The sequence below is a fragment of the Echinops telfairi genome, unplaced genomic scaffold (genome assembly GCF_000313985.2).
Source record: "Echinops telfairi isolate 266 unplaced genomic scaffold, ASM31398v2 ScPeMD7_7457;HRSCAF=8495, whole genome shotgun sequence".
Taxonomy (NCBI): Eukaryota; Metazoa; Chordata; class Mammalia; order Afrosoricida; family Tenrecidae; genus Echinops; species Echinops telfairi.
The window spans coordinates 42,989,598-43,011,274 of record NW_022111357.1 but is presented as its reverse complement, the minus strand read 5'-3'; the positions used below and the strand labels follow the sequence as shown (position 1 = coordinate 43,011,274).

At 64.7% G+C, this 21,677-nt stretch overlaps 2 protein-coding genes across 2 annotated transcripts in view; one reads left to right on the top strand and one right to left on the bottom strand.

Annotated features, from left to right (window-relative positions):
• PLCH2 (phospholipase C eta 2) overlaps positions 1–15,770 on the top strand; it is a 69,850-nt gene extending 54,080 nt beyond the window's left edge. The window contains exons 9-23 of the mRNA XM_045299222.1: positions 112–219; positions 1,221–1,373; positions 6,093–6,185; positions 6,506–6,588; positions 7,322–7,419; positions 7,657–7,839; positions 8,028–8,135; positions 8,860–8,984; positions 9,510–9,594; positions 9,819–9,965; positions 10,178–10,257; positions 12,229–13,036; positions 13,160–13,263; positions 13,759–13,786; positions 14,020–15,770. Of these exons, the coding sequence (XP_045155157.1) occupies positions 112–219; positions 1,221–1,373; positions 6,093–6,185; positions 6,506–6,588; positions 7,322–7,419; positions 7,657–7,839; positions 8,028–8,135; positions 8,860–8,984; positions 9,510–9,594; positions 9,819–9,965; positions 10,178–10,257; positions 12,229–13,036; positions 13,160–13,263; positions 13,759–13,786; positions 14,020–15,317 (3,501 nt within the window). The 3' untranslated portion in view covers positions 15,318–15,770. The remainder of the gene's footprint in view (positions 1–111; positions 220–1,220; positions 1,374–6,092; positions 6,186–6,505; positions 6,589–7,321; positions 7,420–7,656; positions 7,840–8,027; positions 8,136–8,859; positions 8,985–9,509; positions 9,595–9,818; positions 9,966–10,177; positions 10,258–12,228; positions 13,037–13,159; positions 13,264–13,758; positions 13,787–14,019) is intronic.
• Positions 15,771–17,175: 1,405 nt separating this feature from the next.
• PANK4 (pantothenate kinase 4 (inactive)) overlaps positions 17,176–21,677 on the bottom strand; it is a 20,161-nt gene continuing 15,659 nt past the window's right edge. The window contains exons 13-19 of the mRNA XM_004705476.4: positions 21,125–21,276; positions 20,113–20,168; positions 19,788–19,837; positions 19,346–19,450; positions 18,832–18,932; positions 18,565–18,633; positions 17,176–17,758 (exon numbers count right to left, since the gene is read on the bottom strand). Of these exons, the coding sequence (XP_004705533.1) occupies positions 17,545–17,758; positions 18,565–18,633; positions 18,832–18,932; positions 19,346–19,450; positions 19,788–19,837; positions 20,113–20,168; positions 21,125–21,276 (747 nt within the window). The 3' untranslated portion in view covers positions 17,176–17,544. The remainder of the gene's footprint in view (positions 17,759–18,564; positions 18,634–18,831; positions 18,933–19,345; positions 19,451–19,787; positions 19,838–20,112; positions 20,169–21,124; positions 21,277–21,677) is intronic.

Here is a 21,677-nt window from a genome sequence, read left to right as displayed (position 1 = left end):
GGTCACTGGTCCCCTCCCTGTCCCCCTGAGTCACCGCAGGCAAGCTGGAGAAAAACCCCAGCTTCTCCTCCAAGGGCCCTGGCCCCTCCCACTGTCTCTCTTCTCCCCCAGGGGAAGAAGCTCCCGGCCACCATCAGCGAGGACGCCGAGGAGGGCGAGGTGTCTGACGAGGACAGCGCTGACGAGATGGAGGATGACTGCAAGCTCCTCAATGGGGACGTGCGTGGGGCAGTGCTGGGCGGGGAGGGGGCAGAGTGAAGGACACCGGGGCAGGACCAAGGGGCATGCCAAAGCCGGCCAGGCTGTCAGGCGTGTGCCGGTCCCGGGCATGTGGGGTTCCCTTCCTGCCTCCACCTACCCACTGCAGTGTGTGCTGTCTGTTCCTGGGGGGCTACCCCTTAAGGGGGCAGACGCATGTCTGTTAGACCTCCGGCTCAGCTTCCATCTCTGAACCGACTCCCGCCCCCAGCCATCCTGGACTAGCGCTGGCCCCGCCTCATTCTGGGCCTGGCTGCGGGTTCCTCCGGCTCTGCAGCTCACTGAGATGTCTCCTTGGGCCCTGGGGTGAAGGCCAGGTTCTCACTCGGGCGGGCTGGGGGCTCTGTAATTACCTCCTCTCCTCCAGCCTGCTGAGCTCTCTCGCCCGAGCACGGCTGACAAGGCCCGGAAGACGGTCTCTCTCCCCGAGGGGCCATCGGATGGGAAAGTAATTGCTCAGGAGCTTCCCAGCCTTTCAGCTAATTGTTTTAGAAAGCCCTGAGGCAGCGGATCCTTCCGTTGTCGGGGTGGCTGTGGGCTGCTCCTCCTGGGCGGGGAGAGGCCACCACCACAGTCCCTCCTGTCCACCTGGGCTTGCTCCAAATGGGGGCCCTTGGGGCTCCCAGCTGCCTGAGCCTGGGCCCTGCCCAAGAGACGTACCAGCTGGGGGCACCTCCCTGAGGTGGTGAGACCCTAGCTAGACCCTGCACTGCAGATTGTCCCCCCATTCCCCAGCCCTGTCGCCCACAAACTGCTGGGTCCGGGTGCACCGTAGCCTGTAGCTGAAGGGGGCTGCAGTTAGAGCCAGTCTGGCCTGGGTTCAGATCCCTAGAGGGAATCACTTCAAGCATGAGCGAAGAGGCCTGTGTGCCCTCGGCCAGCGTGGTGGGGCCAGGGCGGGGCTCCTGCAGCCAGCCTCATACCCTTCTGCTGCCAACTAGCCACCCACCTGGCCCCTGCAGGCCTCCACCAACAGGAAGCACGTGGAAAACATTGCAAAGAGGAAGCTGGATTCCCTTATCAAGGAGTCCAGGATCCGGGACTGCGAAGACCCCAATGACTTCTCCATGTCGACACTGTCCCCGGCTTGGAAGCACAGGGCCGAGGGCAGGAAGGTGAGGCTCTGGACAGCTGCCCTCCCCCCCAGGCATAGGGTTCGGACCTGGCCAGAGGGCTGGGAGAGGGGCCCGGGGCATGCTCTCTGTGCATGCTGCACACGTGTGCATGCACGCACACTGGCATACAGGTGTCAGCGCACAAACACTCCCCACCCACCTGTGCACACACCTAGAAACACACACTTGTGTACACACCTGCTTGTGGCCCTGGTGATGCCGTAAGTTGAGTGTTGGACTGCTAACCCAATGGCCAGTGGTTCAAACCTGCCCACTGCGCTGTGTGAACCAGACGAGACTGTCTGCTGCCATAAAGATTCACAGCCTCAAGAGCCCTGTGGAGCTGGTCCGCCTGCACATAAGCCTCCTGCACACACACTCGTGTGCACACACACTCGTGTGCACACACATGTACACACATCCACACAAGTGCACATCTCCCTGCACATACTCACCTATAAGCACCAAGACCTGAGCACACACCTGCACCTGCATATGCACACCACTCCCACCACCCCACGCAGGTGCCCGTGCATGCACCCACACCCGCTACCTGTGGCCCCGAGGCCCCACCACCCACTGGGGCAGGCCTGTCTCCATTGCAGGAGCCTCTGCGAGCTCAGCAGGTAGTCTGTGCTCATTTGCAGGCTGAGCAAGGACTGGAGCATTCACCGTCACAGACTACACCCGCCTGGGGCTTGGCCGCGCACCGAGGCTGTCAGCTCCCAGGTCCTTTGGCGATTCTGCCATCATCTGACAGTGGCACTCGGCCTCCTGGGAGGCCTGCGGGGCAGCTCCAGGCTCACACCCTCCACCCATCTGCCGGCTGGAGAGATGAGCAACCTGGGTGACTGCAGCCCCTAACGGAAGGGGTTTGTTCAGTCTTGTTTCAGCCCCCGGCTTAGGAAGAGATCTCTTGCGGGGCAGTGTGGAGTGTGTGGCTGGCCGGAGGACTGGCCACAGGGGGGCAACCTGAGGTCCTTCCCCTGGGGATGCCTGGGTGGCAGAAGCCTCTCTCACTGAGACCGAGTGTCCCAAATGAGATAGTGCCGGGCTTTCCTGCTGCCCCACACCCATAGCAGCACAGCCAGGTACTGAGCAGTGGGACAGGCTGGTGATGATTGGAAGGTGAGCAGGGTGTGGTGTGATGTGCAGAGTAGGGGGTGCTGTCCCCCACCCCCATACTTGGAGAGCTTGCCTGTGCAGCTGACACACCCTCCCCCTTCCCTGTAGCCCCTGAGTGCTTTCCCGGTTCTGGGGTGGGGGCAGGGGGGCAGTGGTTCTCCCCTGTGCCCCGCACGCGGGGACCTGTATTTTTAGCCATGGTTGTTTTTGTTCCCACCCACGAGCGCAGCACGCGCTGCACAGCTGGTGCCCCGGAACTCAGTGACGCTGCAGGGGGCCAGCAGGGCCCATGCTGCCAGGCATTCACTTATTCTCGTCCCCAGACAGAGGGAGCTCTGGGTCCCAGATGCTCTGGGGCAAGCAGTACAGTAGCCCGGGCCTGCTGGCTGGAAGAGAGCCCATGTTGCACCTGGACATCCCAGGGGTGGACACTGAGGCCCTGGGGTGTGCAGGAGAGGAGCTGGCCTCGGGCCCCGGGTGGGGCAGTGCCCATGCCACAGCCAAGGCCTTACAAAGGGGGAGCAGGGGGCACTCAGGCTGAGTGCTGAGGGCAAGAGGCTATGGGTGGAGTCGGGGAATCCCACCCTGACCAGCTTCCCTCATCCTTCTCCTGGGGTCAGGGACGTGGGGGGCCTTGGGCCGGATGGGGCTGGCAGGGCTAAGCAGGTTCCTAGGCAGGGGCAAGCAGAGGAAGCAGCACTGTCAGCCAGAGCGCTCACAGGCAGAGGGGAAGTAATGCAGGGGGTCCCACCACAACCACTCAGGTCCATGGGGACAGGCACTGTCCTCACCTGGACCCCAAGCACTCCCTGTCTGGACGAGAAACTGGCTGTGGCATGGGGACACTGGGACCCTTGGAGCCGGGGGAGGGAGGTTGAGGAGTGGGCTTGGAGGCCCCCACGGCATACCTTCAGGGAGTGCTAGTGCTAGCCAAACGGAGACCTCACCTTCTTCTCCCCTCACCCTGCTGGCCAGGCCTCCCTGCCCAGCTGTGTGCCCCCAGGGCTGTCTGCCTGCTGGTTCACCACCTCTGGCCCAGTGGATGCCAGCTCTCCTCTGCTGTGCCAGTCACGGTCCATCCTAGTCCAAGAAGCGTGGGACCTAGTTGGTGGCACCTCTCCTGGGTCCCAGGGTGGCAGTGATGTTCCCAGGAGAGGATCATCCAATAAGCAAAGGCACCACAGGCTTCCCTGTGCTTCGCGGCTGACCCATAGTGGGCCTGAGTGGAAATCACACAAGCCTGTTCGTGATAGATTAGTAAGCACATATCGGTGCGCGTGTGTGCACACACACGTCCCTGTTAGGGACCGCACACTGCAACAGCGATTTGGGTTCTGCAGAAAGGGGTTGTGGCTCTGGGAAAAAGGCAGGTACCATCCACGCCTACCTGCAGAATCTTTAATGTGATGGGAAGGTGTGGACTTGTTGGCTACAGATTAGTAGGGAAGCACAGGAAACCTGTGCTTACCTTGCTTTCTGGCTACCCCACGCTGCCTGCTCCCCTCATGTGGCACAGACTGATGGGCACCTGTGGCTCTCAGTGGCGGTTTGAAGGGCAGTGGAGCGCCGAGGCGCCACAGCCGCCAGGCTCCCAGCAAATGCCAGTGCCACCTGCAGCGTCTCCAGCATTGCCCACCCCCGGCGGCGGCAGCAGTGGTGGTGCTGACTTGCAGGAAAACTGGGCTGTGGCGAGAGACTCTTCTCTAGTGGGCAGCGGGAGGACAGGGCCAGGGCAGCATGGGTCCAGCCAGACTGCTGCTGCGGGAGAAGGAAGGAGGGTCTGGGCACACAAGCGTCAGGGCAGCGGCCGACTGACAGGCTGTCTGGCCCTGGCCAGAGACGTGCTCCGTTCCAGACGCGCCTGGTTTCAGATGCGCCTGGCTCGGCGTCCAGCAGGCTGTGAGCAGTTTGGCTGGCTGTGGTGTTGGCTCCAGTCTGCAGCTTAGTGCTTCTTGAAGACCCATGCTGGGTTCCTTGGGGTGGTTTGGTGTGTGGGTCCTGGAGCCGGGAGCACCCTGCATGCAGGACAAATCCCTGGGAGCAGGGAGGGTGAGGCACCTAGCTCTGTGCACCTGGGCCTCCCAAGCAATGAGAGCCATTCAAGAGAGGACCTCCTAGGGTCACCATTTAGACCCAGGAGTGCTGGCCCATGGGCCTGAGCAGGGACTGGGCCGGGTGTGTGTGTGTGGGGGGTGTTTGGGGGGTGGGCTGGGAGTGCTGGGTCTTGCCTTCAAGGATGGTGAGGCTGCAGTTCGCCTAACCTTGGCCCGGGTGGGGCCTGGGGGCACTGCTGAGGCATGGGGAAGCACACCTCCTGACCATCGGAGGGCCTCACTCCCTACCTAACAGGGAGCCAGCCTGCCCTGTCACCTTCCCGGTCTTGAGGCCCCTGCTGGGAGTCAGTACCCAAGGGGCCAAGGATGAATGGGGGCCCAGAAGAAGGTGTCAGCCTGGGGTCCCTGGGTGGCTGAGCCTCAGAAATGGCCACTGGCCCCATCAGTGGGGTGCAGCAGGCCCATGGGAGAGCAGCGTCAGGCATGTGCAGGTACAGGCACAGGTGTGTGTGTGTGGTTGGGGTGTGTGTGATGCACGGTGCTTGCAGAGCTACAGGTGCACAGGATCAATGTGGGATGGGGACCCTTTCCGGGCAGAGTTGGGCCCAGTCTGGGGGCATCTGCAAAGGGCTGGCAGTGGCCGGTGGTAGTAGGGACCGGATGGGTACATGTGGCCCAGGCTCCAAGCTCGGGAGTGACTGAGCCTTGGGTGGATGGGTGGCTCTCAGGGCAGGGCAGGAAGGGACCCTGGGGAGAGCTTCCTCAACAGCAGGTCAGTCCTGCCCCAGCCGTGTCTCTGATGTGTCTCTGGTGGACACAGAAGGCAGCATCCAGAGCAGGACGCGCGCGCGCACACAGCTGGGCCTCCTCCTCCAATGAGTCCATGTCTGAGCATGCTCACTGAGCGGCTGGGGGCGGGGGTACAGAGCAGGGAGCTGAGGGGCTATCCTGACCCCCAAGCCAAACCCCCTCACCCCCACTGGGTCGACAGGGACTCAGAGCGAGCCTTCAGGACAGCGTAGAACTGCCCCCTGTGAGTTTCCAAACCGCCACTCTTTATGGGAGTAGAAAGCCTTATCTTCCTACTGGTGGTTTCGAACTGGTGACCTCTGCGGTTAGCAGCCCCACATCATAACCCCTGTGGCACAGGGCTCCCTCTTCTGACACATGGACTGTGGGAAGCCCACCATTCTCCATGGAAAACCATGCAGAAAGGGAAACTTGATGTGTGTGAAGAAGTACTTTGTGTAGAGGTAGTGTGTGTGTACATGCACACACATGTGCAAAACACTTCCGTCAGTTGCTCAATGACCCCAATTTGCTCTGGGCTTGTATTTTCACGGGTAGCCGTACCGTCCCATCCCAGTGAACCTAGCATCTGTCCTGGGCCCAGCCCCTCCCTCTCTGCCTGCTGCCTCCCCAGGCCCTGCTCAGTGCCCCTCTTCCAGGAAGTCCTCTGGTGCCTCCGGTGGCCAGGCTGTCAGGAGCCCCCTCAGGTCAGGCCCTGTGGCCTCACTGGCCCCTCTCCCCTTTGTCTCAGGGCAAAGCTGAGGAGGACGTGGACTCCGGGGAGGATGCTGGAGCTGGTCGGCGCAACAGCCGGCTCCTTGTGCACAGCTTCTCCAAGCGAAAGGTCCGCCGGGCTCCCCAGCCGGGGCCCTGAGCCCACTGTCCTCGAGGGTGGAGTGGGTGGCTTAGCCGCAGGGCCAGGGGTGGGGCTGCACCCAAGCAGGTGCCACAGTGCTTTCTCTTGCCCCCGCTCAGACCCCGGGGCTTGGCTGAGCGTGCACTGGGGACAGGCAGGGTGGGACTGTGGCAGGGGGCCGGTGGCCATCGCTAAGCGTAGAGGGGCCTGGGAGGTAGCGTAGCTGAGGCCAGGAGGGCAGACCCACCTCCCTGCTACCCGGGCATCCACACACCCTGGTGGGGCTCACCGCCTCTCTCCTCCCCCAGAAAAAGGGCAGCAAGCTAAAGAAGGTGGCCAGTGTGGAAGAGGGAGCCGAGGACCCGGACCCCCAAGGAAGCCAGAGCCGAGGGTCAGTGCCCACACACTTCCGCATTGAGAGACAGACTCTGGAGCCGTGCCAGGGTGCTTGTGGTACAGGAGGCCGAGGGGGTGCAAGTTGTGGGCCCGCCGGGCACAGTGCTGGTGGGGGAGCTTACCGCACCTGCTCCTCTTTCCGTTCTGAGCCCTGCTCCTGCTCCCAGGGCACCCCACCCCCACCCTCAGGGTTTCTCCCAGCCTCACGCTCTTTTGCCAAGGGGCCTATCAGGGCTTCAAACATGAGTAGGTAGAAAGACAGCCGCTGGGTCCCTGGCTCCACGGATGTGCGTGTGGCCTCAGATTGCCCTCCAAACCTAGGCCCCTCTGTGCCCTCACTCTCTGTCCCCATCACCTCCGTCCCCAACCATCACCTGTGCTCCCGCCAGTGCATTCACCATCCGCACCCCTGCTCCCCAGCAATGCAGCATCTCTTCCACCATCCCCTGCACTGGAGCCTGACTCCATCTCCAGCACACACCTGCCGCCCCCACCTGGAGCCCCAACAACCTTCTCGAAGTCCCCCCTGCTGGAGGACCTCCTGGTCCCCGCTTGGTGCTCTGTCGCACCCAGGGCCTGGGCACCTGCTGTCCATCCAGGTCTGAGCCATCTGGGAACACACACACACACACACACACACACACACACACACACGGCCCCTACAGCTCTCACCGCTTGCCCCATGCCCCTGGGCGACCTCAGGCTCCCCATCCTCTTCCCACCCACAGGGCGAGCCGGCAGAAGAAGACCATGCAGCTGTCTCGGGCTCTGTCGGACCTCGTGAAGTACACCAAGTCTGTGGGCACCCACGACGTGGACACCGAGGGTGAGGGAGGGGGGGAGGTGGACGTGGTCAGGCTAGGGCTGCGGGGAGGCGGGGCAGAGGGCAGGCTGGGCACGGAGCCAGTGCAGTGGGAACCTTCCTTGGTCCCAGGTGGGTGCACTGTTGTGAGGGACACCCTGGCCTTAGGGTCTGTGGTGGGGAGGCGTGCCCTGGGGGGGTGCGCGTCAGGGCGCCCGGAGCAGGCGGCTGCCCCCTGATGCCCGCGGGCCTGCCTGCTAGTGGCGTCCAGCTGGCAGGTGTCGTCCTTCAGCGAGACCAAGGCGCACCAGGTCCTGCAGCAGAAGCCGGCCCAGTTCCTGCGCTTCAACCAGCACCAGCTCTCCCGCATCTACCCCTCCTCCTACCGGGTCGACTCCAGCAACTACAACCCCCAGCCCTTCTGGAATGCCGGCTGCCAGATGGGTGGGTAACCCCTGTGAGCACCAGACCAGCAAATCTGGGGTCTGCGCCGGGCTCCTGGGGTGCCTTACCAGGAACTGAGAGCCAGGGGTGGACCCCAGGCAGCCTCCGAGGGCCCCCCCACAGCACCTGGAGGCGGGAGTGGGGGAGGTGAGTGTGACTGGGACCGCCCCCCCCAACCTGCCCTGCAGTGGCCCTAAACTACCAGTCAGAGGGGCGCATGCTGCAGCTGAACCGCGCCAAGTTCAGCGCCAACGGGAACTGCGGCTACGCTCTCAAGCCTGCGTGCATGTGCCAGGGTGAGGTGCCTGGGGGCTGGTTCGGGGTGTGTGGGGGGCAGGCAGATGCAGCTTCAGCAGGGGCTCCTGGTGTGGGGCCTGTGGCGGGCAGGGGCTGCAGGAAGGATCCTGAATTTGGCCACTCAGGTGGAGAGAGTGGATAAGAAAGCCCTTCCCCTCCCCTAGGCCCCCAGCATGGGGTTTCCTGGAGCGGTGGGGGGCAGGAGTGGGAGGAGCATGGGGCCTGCTTCAGTCTGCAGGGGCTGGAGTTCCAGGGGTCCTCGAGGCCAGAATCTGGGAGTCTGCCCTTGAGCCCCCCCTTCCCTGCCCCTCCTCAGATGCCTTCCTGACACGCTGAAAACGCCTCACACATTTTTTCTCAGTTTTTCACCCCAACTCTCTTGGTTTGTCCTCATTTCGCCTGCACTTGTCTGTTGACCTTCACCGTCCTGGGGTGGGGCCAGAGCCCACCTCGAGGCGCCCAGGGCCTGGAGCCCTCCCCATCAGGCCCCATCCCCCACCCCTAAGGTCCCTGAGCCCCCAGCTCATGTGTAGGGTAGGGCATGGGGGTCCCATGTCACACTCCAGCTCCCGACTCAGAGCCACCCTCCCAAACATGGAGGCAGCCCCTCCCTCTAGCCCACTTGGAGTCCCCCTGTGAACTGGGAGCAGTGGGGGCCTGGTGCCCCCACTCTGCAGGAGTTGGGGAGGGCCACACCTGCTCAGCCTCCTGCTGGGTCCCCAGGCACCTTCAACCCCAACTCTGAGGACCCGCTGCCTGGGCAGCTGAAGAAGCAACTGGTGCTGCGGATCATCAGCGGGCAGCAGCTCCCCAAGCCCCGGGACTCCATGCTGGGCGACCGTGGAGAGGTAGGGGCCCTGGGTCTCCATGCTGGGGGACTGTGGAGAGGTGGGGCCCCAGGACTCCATGCTGGGTGACCATGGGAAGGTAGCCCTGGGACTCCATGCTTGGGGACTGTGTGGATGTAGGGGCCCTGGAACTCCATGCTGGGGACCATGGGAAGGTAGCCCTGAGATTCCATGCTTGGGGACTGTGTGGAGGTAGGGGCCCCGGAACTCCATGCTGGGGACCATGGGAAGGTAGCCCTGGGACTCCATGCTTGGGGACTGTGTGGAGGTAGGGGCCCTGGAACTCCATGCTGGGGGTCTGTGGGGAGGTAGGGGCCCCGGGACTCCATGCTGGGCACCATGAGAAGGTAGACCCAGAACTCCATGCTGGAGGTAGGGGGTGGGACTCCATGCTGGGGGACCTTGGGGAGGTGGGGACCACAGGGAGGAAGGAGAGTCTTATTGGGCCGCAGAGCTGAGGGCTTTTGGAGGCCAGTGGGGAGCCTGGGTCGGGTGCCACCTGTCCGTCTGTCTGTCTGTCTGCAGATCATCGACCCCTTTGTGGAGGTGGAGATCATTGGGCTCCCCGTGGACTGCAGCAAGGAGCAGACCCGAGTGGTGGACGACAACGGTGGGTCACAGCCCAGGGCCGCAGCGCAGGGAGGGGCAGGGCGAGGAAGCAGCGGCCGTCTTGAGCCGGGGCTTCAGGGCCCATCTCAGCTCCCGGCAGCAGACATAGCCCCCTGTCTGGGCACAGCAATGGCACCCCCCACCCCACCCCACCTCACCTCCGAGCGGGAGCTGCTGTGGGTACAGCCCCGGGCGGGGGAAGGTGACTCCTGTGGTGGCCTCCAGGATTTAACCCGATGTGGGAGGAGACCCTCGTGTTCCTGGTACACATGCCTGAGATGGCACTCGTCCGCTTCCTGGTGTGGGACCACGATCCTATCGGGCGGGACTTCATCGGTCAGAGGACGCTGGCCTTCGGCAGCATGATGCCAGGTGGGTGGGCCTGGCCAGGCCAAAGGAGTCCAGAGGGCACTTGCGAGGAGGGGGCACCTTGTCCCCAAGGCTGGAGTGACCTGCCGGGGCTTTCTGGAGGAGGTGGAACTGGGGGCTGGGGCTCAGGTAGGGGGACAGCCTGAGAGTGTGGGTAAGTGGGCATGTGGGTGAACAGGGTCAGGTGGGAGCCGGTGGCCTCTGTCCTGCGGCAGGTTATCGGCACGTGTACCTGGAAGGCATGGAACAGGCCTCCATCTTTGTCCATGTGGCCATCAGTGATGTCAGTGGTAAGGTGAGTGCCACCTTCAGCCCCAGCCTGGCGGTGACCCTGTGCCCCAGCACAGTCCCTGACCCCTAGGCAGTGCGTTGCCATGGTGCCCTCCTTTGACATGAACACAGAGGGTGCCAGGCCCGACAGAGCCCGCGGGGATGGACCTCCAGGTCCCTAGACTCACCATGGGCCCTGTCCCTGCCTCCACATTCCTCAGCCCAGTCACTGGCTCTTGTCCACCCCACTCTCCCCCATGGTTCCCCCAGTTCCTTCCCAGTTGTGGGTGCTACAGCCCCCTGGGGTTCACTACCAGTACCTCCTTTCCCCAAGGCCCCCCACTCCCTCTCGCTGCCCTTTCCTGCCCGGGGCAGCGCCCCCACTCTATGAAGGCAGTACCCCTCTGCCTGGCTCTGATGTCCCCATCAGCAGAGGGCCTGCCCAGTCCCTAGGGCCACCAGGCACAGTGGCCACTCCGGGTCCCAGCGCTGACCATCTCTCTTCCTGCTCCACGCGGCCAGAGGTGCCGGCCGGAGCCGGGGCTCCCCATCTGTCCATCTGTCCGTGCGTCCGTCCGTGCGTCCGTCTGCTGTGTCTGCCTGAGCACGGCGCGGGCCACCCCGGCCGGCCGCGCTGCACCTCACCTGTCTTTGCTCTGTCTCTTTGGTCTTGCAGTGGGTCCCTGTGTGCACAGGCCACCTTTACAAGCGCAGCCCCGTTAGGGGCCTCCCAGGTACCCTGCGAGGACGGTGCCACCCCCCTCCCGCATGCTCAGACCAAAGCCCCTCATTAGCATCTGCCACTCGGTAGCATTTTGGAAACTGTCCGCTGGCGTGACGTGGTGAGGCCGTGGCTCCTGGGCGCGGCGGGCCATCCGCAGCATTTACAAAGCAGACCCAGGACTTCAGCAGGGCCCTGGGGTGGCCCTTTCTCTGACCTTCTGCCTGCCTTCAGCCCACCTGCCGCCCTACTCTGCCCCCGCCCCCTCGGCTGACCCCACCCTCTCCCTCTGTAAGCCCTCGCCCTCTCCCCCTTCGCAAGCTATTCCCTCCCTCTACACTCCTAGTTCTCTCCACCTCCCTGACCCCCACCCCTTCCCCCTGGTCTCTGTGCCCTGCTCCGCCCCTGGCTCCCTCTTGTCTCTGTCTCCCACCACCCCCTCCCCATGCCCACTCCTGTCTGTTCCCCCCATCTGTGCTTCACCACGTGGCGCCCCTCGGGCTCCCCACTTCTGAGCACCCTGCTCCCCACATCTGTGTCTGGGCGGGGAAGCTCTGAATTCTGGTTCTCCTTCTAAATGCCTCTGGCCACTCTGACCAAATTGCGCTGGATTTGGGATCTTGAATTGGGACACCGATTCAAGTGCTGCCACATGATCGCCCAGGCCTGGAGGTGCTGCTGGGGGCAGCCCGCCCACCAGCCGGCCCTTGGGCTGCTCCGTGCACGAGCCCGCGGGGCATCAGGGAGGAGACCGGCAGGGTGGCGGGCGCCGTGTGTGTGGCATGTGGAGATTCGCTGGGCCATGCTGGCCAGGCTCCCTGAGCAGTGACAGAGCCCGCCTGGCCCCGACCCCAGACCAGCTGTCCAGACAGACTGTGTGGCTGGCCGGGGCGTCTGGGAGGCCGGAGTCTGAGCCCTACCTAGGCTCATGGTGGTGTCCCGGCGCCCCCATTGGGCTCAGGGGGCACCAAGCTGGCAGTGAGCTCCCTGCTCCAGGTGCAGAAGAAATACACTGAGGGGCGGAAGGGGGGCCAGCCAGGCGGTCCTTGGGGTTCTTGACACGAATGTCTTGCCCTCTCCCCATGGGGCCGCTGGCAGAGCTGGGGACTGTGGGCCTCAGAGGGTGCAGGGCTCGGTGGACGCAGGGCCCCTTGCCGCTTGCAGTCCGCCTGCTGCTCACCAGGGAAGCCCTCTCTGCCCAGGTGGTCACGACCCAGCGCACTTCGAGTGGGCGTTCCCCGGGCACCACCGACGCGGGGTTCCTTTCTCTTGCAGGTCAAACAGGCTCTGGGTTTAAAAGGCCTGTTCCTCCGCGGCCCAAAGCCCGGTTCGCTGGACAGTCATGCTGCTGGGCGACCGCCGCCCCGACCCTCCGTTAGTCAGCGGCTCCTGCGGCGTACAGCCAGCGCGCCCACCAAGAGCCACACACCAGGCCGCAAGGGCTTGCCGGAGCTGGCCATCGGCACACAGGACGTGGGCTTAGAGGGGGCGGCCGACGACGTGGCGCCTCCCGGCCCCGCCCCGGGGGCCGCGTCCCACGAGGGGCCCGGCAGTGCCAGTCCCCGTGGAGGTAAGGGGCTGGCCCCCGTGGCGGTGACAAGGAGCCCCGCCCTGGTGCTGGCCCCGCGTGGCCCCGACGGCCCTGGGCCGGCAGGCATGGCCGCCGCGTGCATGAAGTGTATGGCGGCCTCTTGTGCCGGCGTGGACCCCGAGGGCTTGCTCAGGGAGCGGCCGCCCAGCCCGGGGCCCGCGGGTGCCCACTCAGCCATCAGTCAGCAGCCCCGGGGCCGGGCAGAGGCTCTGGGGGTTCCCCGTGGCAGCCTGGGCCCCCGAGCCTCAGGGACTGTGCCTGGAAAAGGCAGAGAGACCTCTGATGGCCGGGGGGCCCAGCGCCAGCGGCCAGGTGGTGGCGGCTCAGTATCCTCGGGCTCCAGCAGCCCGGACAGCTGTGGCAGTCCCGAGGAAGCCCCCCGCTGGCCCGAGGGCACTCGCAGGCCACGAGGGGCCCTGCAGCGGGAGATGAACGCCCTGTTCATTCAAAAGCTGGAGGAGATTAGGAGTAAATCCCCCATGTTCTCAGCCGGTAAGGCTGCCCACAGGGCCCTCCTTGTCCCTGCTCGGCATGGCCTGCCTCGCCCCCACCAATGTCTGTCCTGCATCTCCCCCTGGGGGCCACGTCTGCCTGCATCCCTCTGTGCTCCATCAGCGTGTCCCACTTGCCCCCTGGCCCTGGGCCTCCTTCCCACCCTCCTGTCCTACCTGAAGGGCCCTGACGCTCCTGGAGCAGAGCAGGGGGGCCTGGGCAGCATGGCACTGCCGCCCACCCCCTGCCAGGGTGGAGCCGAGCGAGGGCGGTGCTGAGGCCTCACCTACAGGGCCACAGAAGCCGCAGGGGCTCAGAGACTCACAGGGCCCCTCCCCTGGACCTGGGGTGGCTGCTGCGAGCACCCCCGCCCCCCACTCACTACATCTCAGGACCCTCCAAAGGGAGGCTCCTGCCCCGTCCCAGCAGCTGGCCATGTGGACTCTCACATGCTCCGAGCATCCACCCCACGAGGCCAGGCCAGCCAGGCCTGCACCCGCAGAGAGCCCATGGCAGGGTCGGGGCCCAGGGTCTCTGACCTGTTGCAGAGCCAGCGGGGTGGTCAGCGGACATTGCCTCGCCCTCCCTCCCTCTCGTCCACCTTCCGAGTTCCTGCCCTGCTCCTGCCTGGCCTTGTTGTCAGTGTCCACCTCCCACCCCCCAGCCCCGCCTTCTCTGACCACCTTCTCCTTTCTGTCCCTGCCCCCGTGCTGCCTCCATAGTTAGGAACTGACGGCAGTCGAGCGCCAGGTAACGGGCGGCTCCCCGTGTGCTGTGCCTGCCCTGCCCCATAGGGTGGCACCGGGCAGTGGCCCGTCGATTCTCCTGGCTCTGGAGGGTGGCAGAGGGGAGGGGTTTATGCTGTGTGCAGCTGTAGGGCCTGCCTGCTGGGGGAGGGGAGGGGGGATGCAGGGCCCTGGTCCATCATCCCTTCTCCCAGGGTCCGGTGGCACATGCTGACATCCCTTTTTCTCTGTCCCCAGACGCCCGGCCCCCGTCCATGCAGAGGTCTGTGTCCTCTCTGTGCGGCCTGGAGACCATTGCTGAGGAGCCGGCCGCTGGCCTGCCACTGCCACCTCCAGCCACCCCCGCCTGCCCGCCCTGGGAGGGGCCCACGAGCTCTGAAGGACCTGGGGCCAGAGCTCTGGCAGGCCCCCTCGGGGTGGCTCTCAGAGCTTCTGAGGCCCCCGAGCAGGGCCTCGGGGACACTGAGACAACCCCTGACAGCAGGCGGTCGGTGTGCCACAGCGGGGGCCCTGGGGGAACTTCTGAGGGGGCTACTGGCAGCCTGGTGGGCTGCAGGGGCCAACCCCGGACCCTGGGCCAGCTGCCCCTTGTCAGAAGGGCCAAGAGCGAGGGGCAGGTGCCAGCCGAGGCAGTGGGTGGGAGGCGGCCCCCGGCCGGGCCCTCGCCGACCCCGGCCGTGTACTCTGATGCCACGGGTGGCGACCGACTGTGGCAGCGCCTGGAGCCTGGCGCCCACCGCGACAGCGTATCCTCGTCCTCCAGCATGTCGTCCAGTGACACGGTCATCGACCTCTCCCTGTCCAGCCTGGGCCTGGCCGGGACCCCTGCTGGCCGCCTGCCCCCCAGGCCCTGTGCTGCCTGCCCAGGACTGCCCCCAGTGACCAAGAGCAAGTCCAACCCCAACCTGCGTGCTGCCGGGCAGCTGCCCTCTGCCCTGGACGAGCTCCGGCCCCGACCCCTGGCCCCACGGCCGCACAGGTCCCCATTGGGCCCCCAACCCTGGCCGCCCTGGCGCCGCCTCTCCCTGGTGGGCCTCCAGGACTGCCCCGCGGCCGCCAAGTCCAAGAGTCTGGGGGACCTGACCGCAGATGACTTCGTGCCCAGCTTTGAAAGCAGACCCCGCAGCCCAGGCAGAGGCCTGCGCCCCCGGGGAAAGCCGCAGCCTGATGCCCTGACAGAGCAGCTGCGCTGGCTGACCGGCTTCCAGCAGGCTGGGGACATCACATCGCCCACCAGCCTGGGCCCCACCGGGGAGGGCACGGTGGCGGCAGCAGTGGCACCCGGCTTCCTGCGCCGCTCCTCATCCCGGAGCCAGAGCCGCGTGCGCGCCATCGCCAGTCGTGCCCGCCAGGCCCAGGAGAGGCAGCAGCGGCTGCAGGGCCTGGGCGCACGGGGCCCTCCTGAGGAGCGTGGCACCCCTGAAGGTGCCTGCTCCGTGAGCCGGGAGGGCTGGGGGGATACACTATCCCCTGCCAAGGGGGCCCCCGGTCAGGTATGTGGAGCTGACACTGGCACGCTCTTGCTTGGACACTGACCACTGCCCTGTCTGTGCCCTCCAGGCCCAAGCAGCGGGGCCTGTTTGCTCAGGAAATGGGGCATCTGTCATGGTGCCCAGGGCTGGCCCGTATGCTGAGTGTGCCAGCAGCTGCCGGCTGTGCTGGCGGGGGACCCTGCTCCTGCCCCCGCAGAAAGGGCTGAAGCTGGCCTGCCCCTTGGCACTGTGGTTTCAGATGTGTACAGAGATATTTAAGTTTTTAGAGACAAAGCACTGAGAGAAACCCAAGCCCTTTCCCCTTTTGCACCTGGGATTTGAGCCCGTGGGTGGGAGTGTGCTGTGGGGGGTGGGGGGCTGAGCCCTGGCAAGGCTTGGGTGGCACATGTTCCGCCTGAGGCTGCGCTTGGCATGTCTGACCCCCCGGTTGTCTGGTTCTGGACGACTGTCTTTGTAACTTGGAACACCACTCCAATAAATACCTTCTCGTTTGTCGGGGCTGCCTCTGGGCTCCTGCTCATCCCATCGGTGCCACCCCGTGCTCCCTCCACACCACCTAAGTCCAGCCCCCTCCCAGCCCTCAGAGGGCAGGACCTTGACTGGAGGGACCTGGGCTTCTGGCAGCCCAGCATGGGCCCTGAGAAGTGGGACAGCTTTGGGGGAGACAGGGCTCAGGAGAGCCTGGCTTGGCAGCCCAGCCCCCTATGCAGACTGCAGGGCCCCTGGGCAAAGCCCACCACAGCCCCACCAGGGAAGGTGGCGGGTCCTCTGCTCAGTACCACCAAGGGTACAGCCACCGCTCACAAGGGTTAGGCCAGGAGCACAGGAGGGAGGGCAACCTGGGCCCAGGGTTGGGGAGGCCACCACACAAGGATTCCTGGGCCCAGCTAAGAAGTCCCCAAACATGGGGCTTCATGGCCACCAGGCGGGAAGGGGGACTGAGCAGGGGTGTGGCTGGAGGCAGGTGTGTAAGTGTGCAAGAGCCCTGCTGCTGCCCAGGGTGAGGGTCTCAGAGGCAGACTACCGCCACCAGGAGGGAAAGCCCTGGACGCCCAGGATGGGCAGGGGAGGCCAGGTGCAGCCCAAGCCTGGCGGTTCCTGCTGCCACCTGGTGGCAGCTTAGCTCGTAAGCTCACTGCAGAAGTGGGGCATAGGGGAGGAGGAGGGGCAGACAGAGGTGGGGTTGGGGTGGTGAGGACCCAGGCAGCCTGTGCATCAGGGGGAGGTGTCCCCAGGCTGGGAGCAGGGGGCAGGCTGTATGGTGCTGGTTTCCAGAGCCACAGGCAGGCAGGAGTGCAGGCTGCCGGTTTTGTTGGCTCAAGAGCAGGGCTAGCATTGGGGCACCACAGACCGCAGCTGCCACTTGAGCAGGTCCCTCCCTGGAGTGTCTGCTCCTGGCAGATAACCAGGCCGAGCAGAGCTGCAGCGACCAGTCACCGCAGAATCCCTGCCCGGCACTTGCTTCTGCAGGGCCAGGCCCTGTCCTCTGCGGCCAAGGGCCCAAGTGGGGGTCTCCCGTCTGGCAGTCGGTGCAGCTGGGAGGACCCTGTATCTGCCCGAGTCTGGAGACAGCTGGAAGAAACCCACAGGGCACTCAGCTGGCACCCGCCACCACCACCACTTCAAGGGCCCTTGAGCGCAACTGATGCCTCCTCTCGGTGGCTCTCCAACCTGGAGTGTGTGCACAGGCTTTGCCACGTCCGTCCCTGATGCGTGAAAGGGGTGGGCGGAGCACACGGGCCAGGCCAAGGTCACCGAAGACCAGGTGATGGCAGCAGAGGACAGCCCTGGGGTCCCCCTGGCCAAAGGAGGCAGGCAGGGGCCAAGTCCATGGTGGGGGGCAGGCCACGCTCTGCCCGACACACTTCCTGGGCATGACAGCAGGTGCACAAGCCTCTGGGTTCCGGCTTTAAAAACTCTATTTGGTGTGTGTCCGCACCTGCTGGCGTCCTGTCAGACACCTATGTATATATTTATATATATGCATATATAAAAGTTATTTAGCAGTTAAATACACTCCAACACGGTGTCCCAGAGGACAGCAGGCGCGTCCCCGTCACAAACGCACGTGAAAGGAAGCGCATGCCCCCGCCGAGGGCCACAGTGACACGCGTGGCCACTGCTGCTGCTGGCTGTGGGCACAGCTGCCCGGCACTGTGTCACAGCTGCATGGGAAACGCGGGCTCTGCCGGCCGTGGTGTCCCGGGGTGGTAAAGACACATTCTCTGCAAGGTCAAGGCCGACGCCAGGCTGTGTGGCAGGTGGAGCCTCACAGGGCCGGGACCTCATACTTGAAGATGACGCTGAAGAGCTGGCCGCCCAGCCGGTCAGCCAGCCAGGAGTTTTTGATGACCGCCAGCTTGAGGCTCTCGCAGCGCAGCGTGGCGTGGTAGTTGGTGTGGATGGCGCGGCCCATGCCCTCGATGACCACCAGGTCGGCGCCGTGCTCCCGTACCAGCGCAGCCAGTCCCTTGTCCAGGCGGCTGCGGGGAGGAAGAGGGCCCATGAGGTGGGGTAGCAGTGTGCACCCCCCATAAGGCCCCCACAGCAACAGGTCCGGAGCCTGTTCTTGGGGCTGACGGCCCCCACTGCCCCAAGGGCCTCCCTCTGGTTCCGAGCATTGGTCTGTGACAGCCTCGCCTCCACGCTACATGGTGACCCTAGAAGAGCTCCCAGAAACCTGGGGGTGTGTGCAGATTACGCGCTGGGCTGTGATCTGCGAGGTCAGTTCCAAATACCTCCTCAGGAGAGAGACGGGCGTTCTAGCCCCTCAAAGGGCAGTGCGACCCTGTCCTACAGGGTCGCTGAGGGCTAGCAGCAACCCGGTGGCGGTGGGTGGTTATTAAAATGCTTCCTTTCCCCACGTGTCCTCACTCTGCTCACGGGCCAGTCGGGGGCAGGCAGGCGTGGGAGGGAAAGGGATCAGGAAGCGTCCGAGACTCACTACCAACCCCGGCCGGATGACTGAGTGGCCCAGCCCGACCCAGTTTCGGGTGTTCTCCTAGGACCGCCAGGCTCTGAGGCTCTCAGAGAGCGGGTACCAGGAGGGGATGCTGCTCACTCTACCCTGGCCACAGCGAAGCCATCCACAGCAGGGACACACGAGACTGGGGACGCACAGGCGGCCCCCCTCGACTATGTGTGCGTATGTGAGAGAGACTGCCTCTTCTGACAAAGCAACACACCCACACACCCAGCACGCCGACTGGCCTTCACCCCCTCCCCGGCCGCCCAGGAAGCAGGAAGTTTGGGGTCAGGGGGCACACGCGGGGCCCTGGGAGGGCGTTACCTGAGGTCGAGGCACGGGGAGCTGGAGCCCGTCTGGACCAGCAACAGCCTCTCTTCTCCCAGTGCAGAGCTGCCGGGCAAGACACCCAGAGTCCTTGAGGTGCAATCGCAGGGCTGCCCCACCCCAAGGAGCCTCTCTGACCCCAGGAAGCTCCACCCCCCTTTCATCACCACCCCATCTTCCCCGCTTACAGGTGTGCCTCCCTGCCTCCGCCCTGCCCCACACCCACACTCAGACAGGGGCCCGCGGTGATGTCCCTGCACTCACTGGATGGTGGGGTCCATGGCAGCTATCCTTTCGGCCACCAGGAGGGACTCGCTGTAGGTCACATCATTCAGGGCAGGCCCCGAGTTGCACGCCAGGATGACCTGCAGCAAGGAGGGCTCCCGGCACTTAGCGTCCTCTGCAGGCCCGGTGCCGGGTCCCCAAGGCTTTCCCAGGCCCCTCTGTGCTGAACAAGGGTGCTGGCAGCCTCCACCAAGGCTTGGTGTGGCTGGCTGGAGCTGAACCCTGACCTCCCTCGCCCACGCCGCCCTGTGGCATCAGGGTCAGCTCATTCGGAGGCAGAGAACCAGGGAGCCACATCCCAGGATGACAGCTAGTGCTCATCGGTCCTAGGCCCTGGTGACAGGGCCGTGGGGGCACCGCCCCTGGACCTCACCTACCTGCCCCTGCGGAGAGCTCTGGCTGCTGCACCGTAGCCCGCAGGCTGCACCATCCCCACTGCGCCCAGCCACAGCCCGCAGGCCCCGGCCTGTGCACACAGGGTCTTTTCACTCACCTCGGTCCCTCTACAGAGTAGCTCCCTGACAAAGGGGAAGACTCCCAAAATGATGTCTACTCCACTGTTATCTGCGAAAATTAAGGCACATTTATGAGGGGGCCCCTGCAAGACAAAACCAGGTGTTCAGTTGGGGACAGGTGAATCCAAGAGCGTTCCAGACACACCTACACCCAACCCTGCAGACACGACGCTGCTGCGGACGGTGCTGCCGGCCGGCCCGACCCAGTGACCTGTGTACTGGGGTCAACTGGCCTCATAAGTGCTCAGCACAGAGCCTGCTGGGATCCTGACCAACTGCCCCGGGTCCTTCTCCACTCCCTGAGGCTGCCCCGTCCCCCGTTTCCCTGCCCCCTGCTCGGATCCGGCCAGCTCCCTATGCCCAGGACCCCCTCTCTTCCCCAGTCCCTCATGGGCAGAGGCAGGAGGGCACCTCACGCACCTTTAGCCTCTGGAGCCATTCATCGTAGGAGTCCACCAGCCACGGCCGCGCTGCGAAGAGAGAAGAGACCCATCAGCCAGACAGGCCCCTCTGAGCCCCCGTCAGCCCATCAGTCAGTGCCCGCCTCGTCAGCTCAGCCCCCTCAGGCCCAAGGGTGTAAAGCACAGCTTGTCTCATTCATGTCCTGACCCCGTCAGAGAGGGCGAAGTGGCACCCAGAGCAAAGCCCAGCGAGTGCCCAGCGGACGCTGTCTTCCTGACACCCCAGTGAACACCTAGTGGGTGCCCGCAAATCGGACCTGGGCCTGCCCTGTGGGGGGCCATACCTTGTAGTTTCCTCTTGGCTTCCTCAAACCCGAACTGAGGGTCCGATTCAAGGACGCTGTGTGGACAGGAGGAAGGCGAGTTACCATGCGGAGCTCAGAGCTGGCATCTGAGTCTTTCGCAAGCTGGTGAGGGGATGAGGGGCTTCAGACAGCGTGTGGAAATGGGACTCCAAGGGAAATGGAATTTCCCACGAGCTTTCTGCAGCCTCTCACCCGTCAGGGAGGTGTTGGTAGCACTACTTCTGGCTGTTCGGGGCCAGCTCAGAGGTCTGCCAAGCAAAGTTGAAAAGACCATCGGGGAACGTTCAGCTGAACCATAAATGCTCAAGGGAGGGGAGGTGGCTCGCGCGCGGGCCAGTCCCAGCAGCTCGCCACACCTCACTGGCCTGCGGCCGGGCCGCCACCTTACGCATCACATGGCTTCCACCCAATGAGCTGGTTCTGGGCAGGACCAGGGTCTCAAGCCCTGTGCCCTGGGGTAGCAGGCATGGCTCTGAGCAGCGTGCCATACTACCTCTTTGTGGCTTCACCCACCACAGGGCCCAAGGGGCCAGGGTGAGCCAGAGCCCACACCAGCACTGCGGGGAAAGGAGGAGGACTTTCTTAGTGCTATGGTGTTGACTGGGGAAGCCGTAAGTGCCACCCTCAGGGCTGAGCTTTGGAGACACCCCAGGCAGGGGCAGACGTGGATTTGGGCTCTTTGAGAGGAAGCCGGGCGAGCTGGGCTCTACAAGGCCCCACCGTGGGGGCAAGATGCATCTGGCCCACAAATCAACAGGGACGCCAACCCTCACCCCTGACTGAGGCCCAGGTCAGCCAGAGCCCCTAACTGCACCCAGCCTAACGAGTGCTGGGCTCCTCCCAGCCCTGAGCTCTCCCTGCCCAGGGCAAAGCTAGCCACCACGGCACAGCCCGGCGTCACGGGCCGCTGGGTGTGCGTGTCTGTGTGGGAGCATCCGTGAGCACGGGGGAGGGCAGGGCTGTGCGGCAGGCTGGGGCGCGGGGCACCTACTTGGAGATGGCCTTTGCACCCCAGTCAAAGACGTTCCCGGCCAGAAGTCCTTCCACCAGCACCAGCTGCCGCTCCTCCCAGCCCAGCGCGTCCAGGGCCTGGACAACCCGCAGGAAGCATTTCAGCGCCGCTCCGTTTTCCTTCTGCTTCACCTGCGGGGACAGAGCAGCTTCCGGGTGAGACTTCCCATGCCGGCTGGGGCGGCTGGGAGGTGGGAGAGCTGGGCTCCAGATGCTGAAGAGAAACCAGAGCAAGCTCCCAGAGGAGTCCTGATTCACGTCAAGCCTGTGGGATGTGCCCCTCTGTCACACACCGGCCCTGACTGGCTGTTTTCCGTGTGGAGTCCCCACAAAGCCTCTCAGTCATTGAGGGGGGACCAGTGTACCTCCAGCCCACAGCCCTGGAAGATGTTGCCAGCCGAAAGGCTCAGGACCCTCGCCTCTCACCCACGGGAGCATCCCACAGGGCGCTGGTGTAGACTGACCACCTTCCTGCCCCTGCCCCATGAGGGCGTCAGTGTGAAATCACACAGAGGGGCTGCCCCTGGCACACC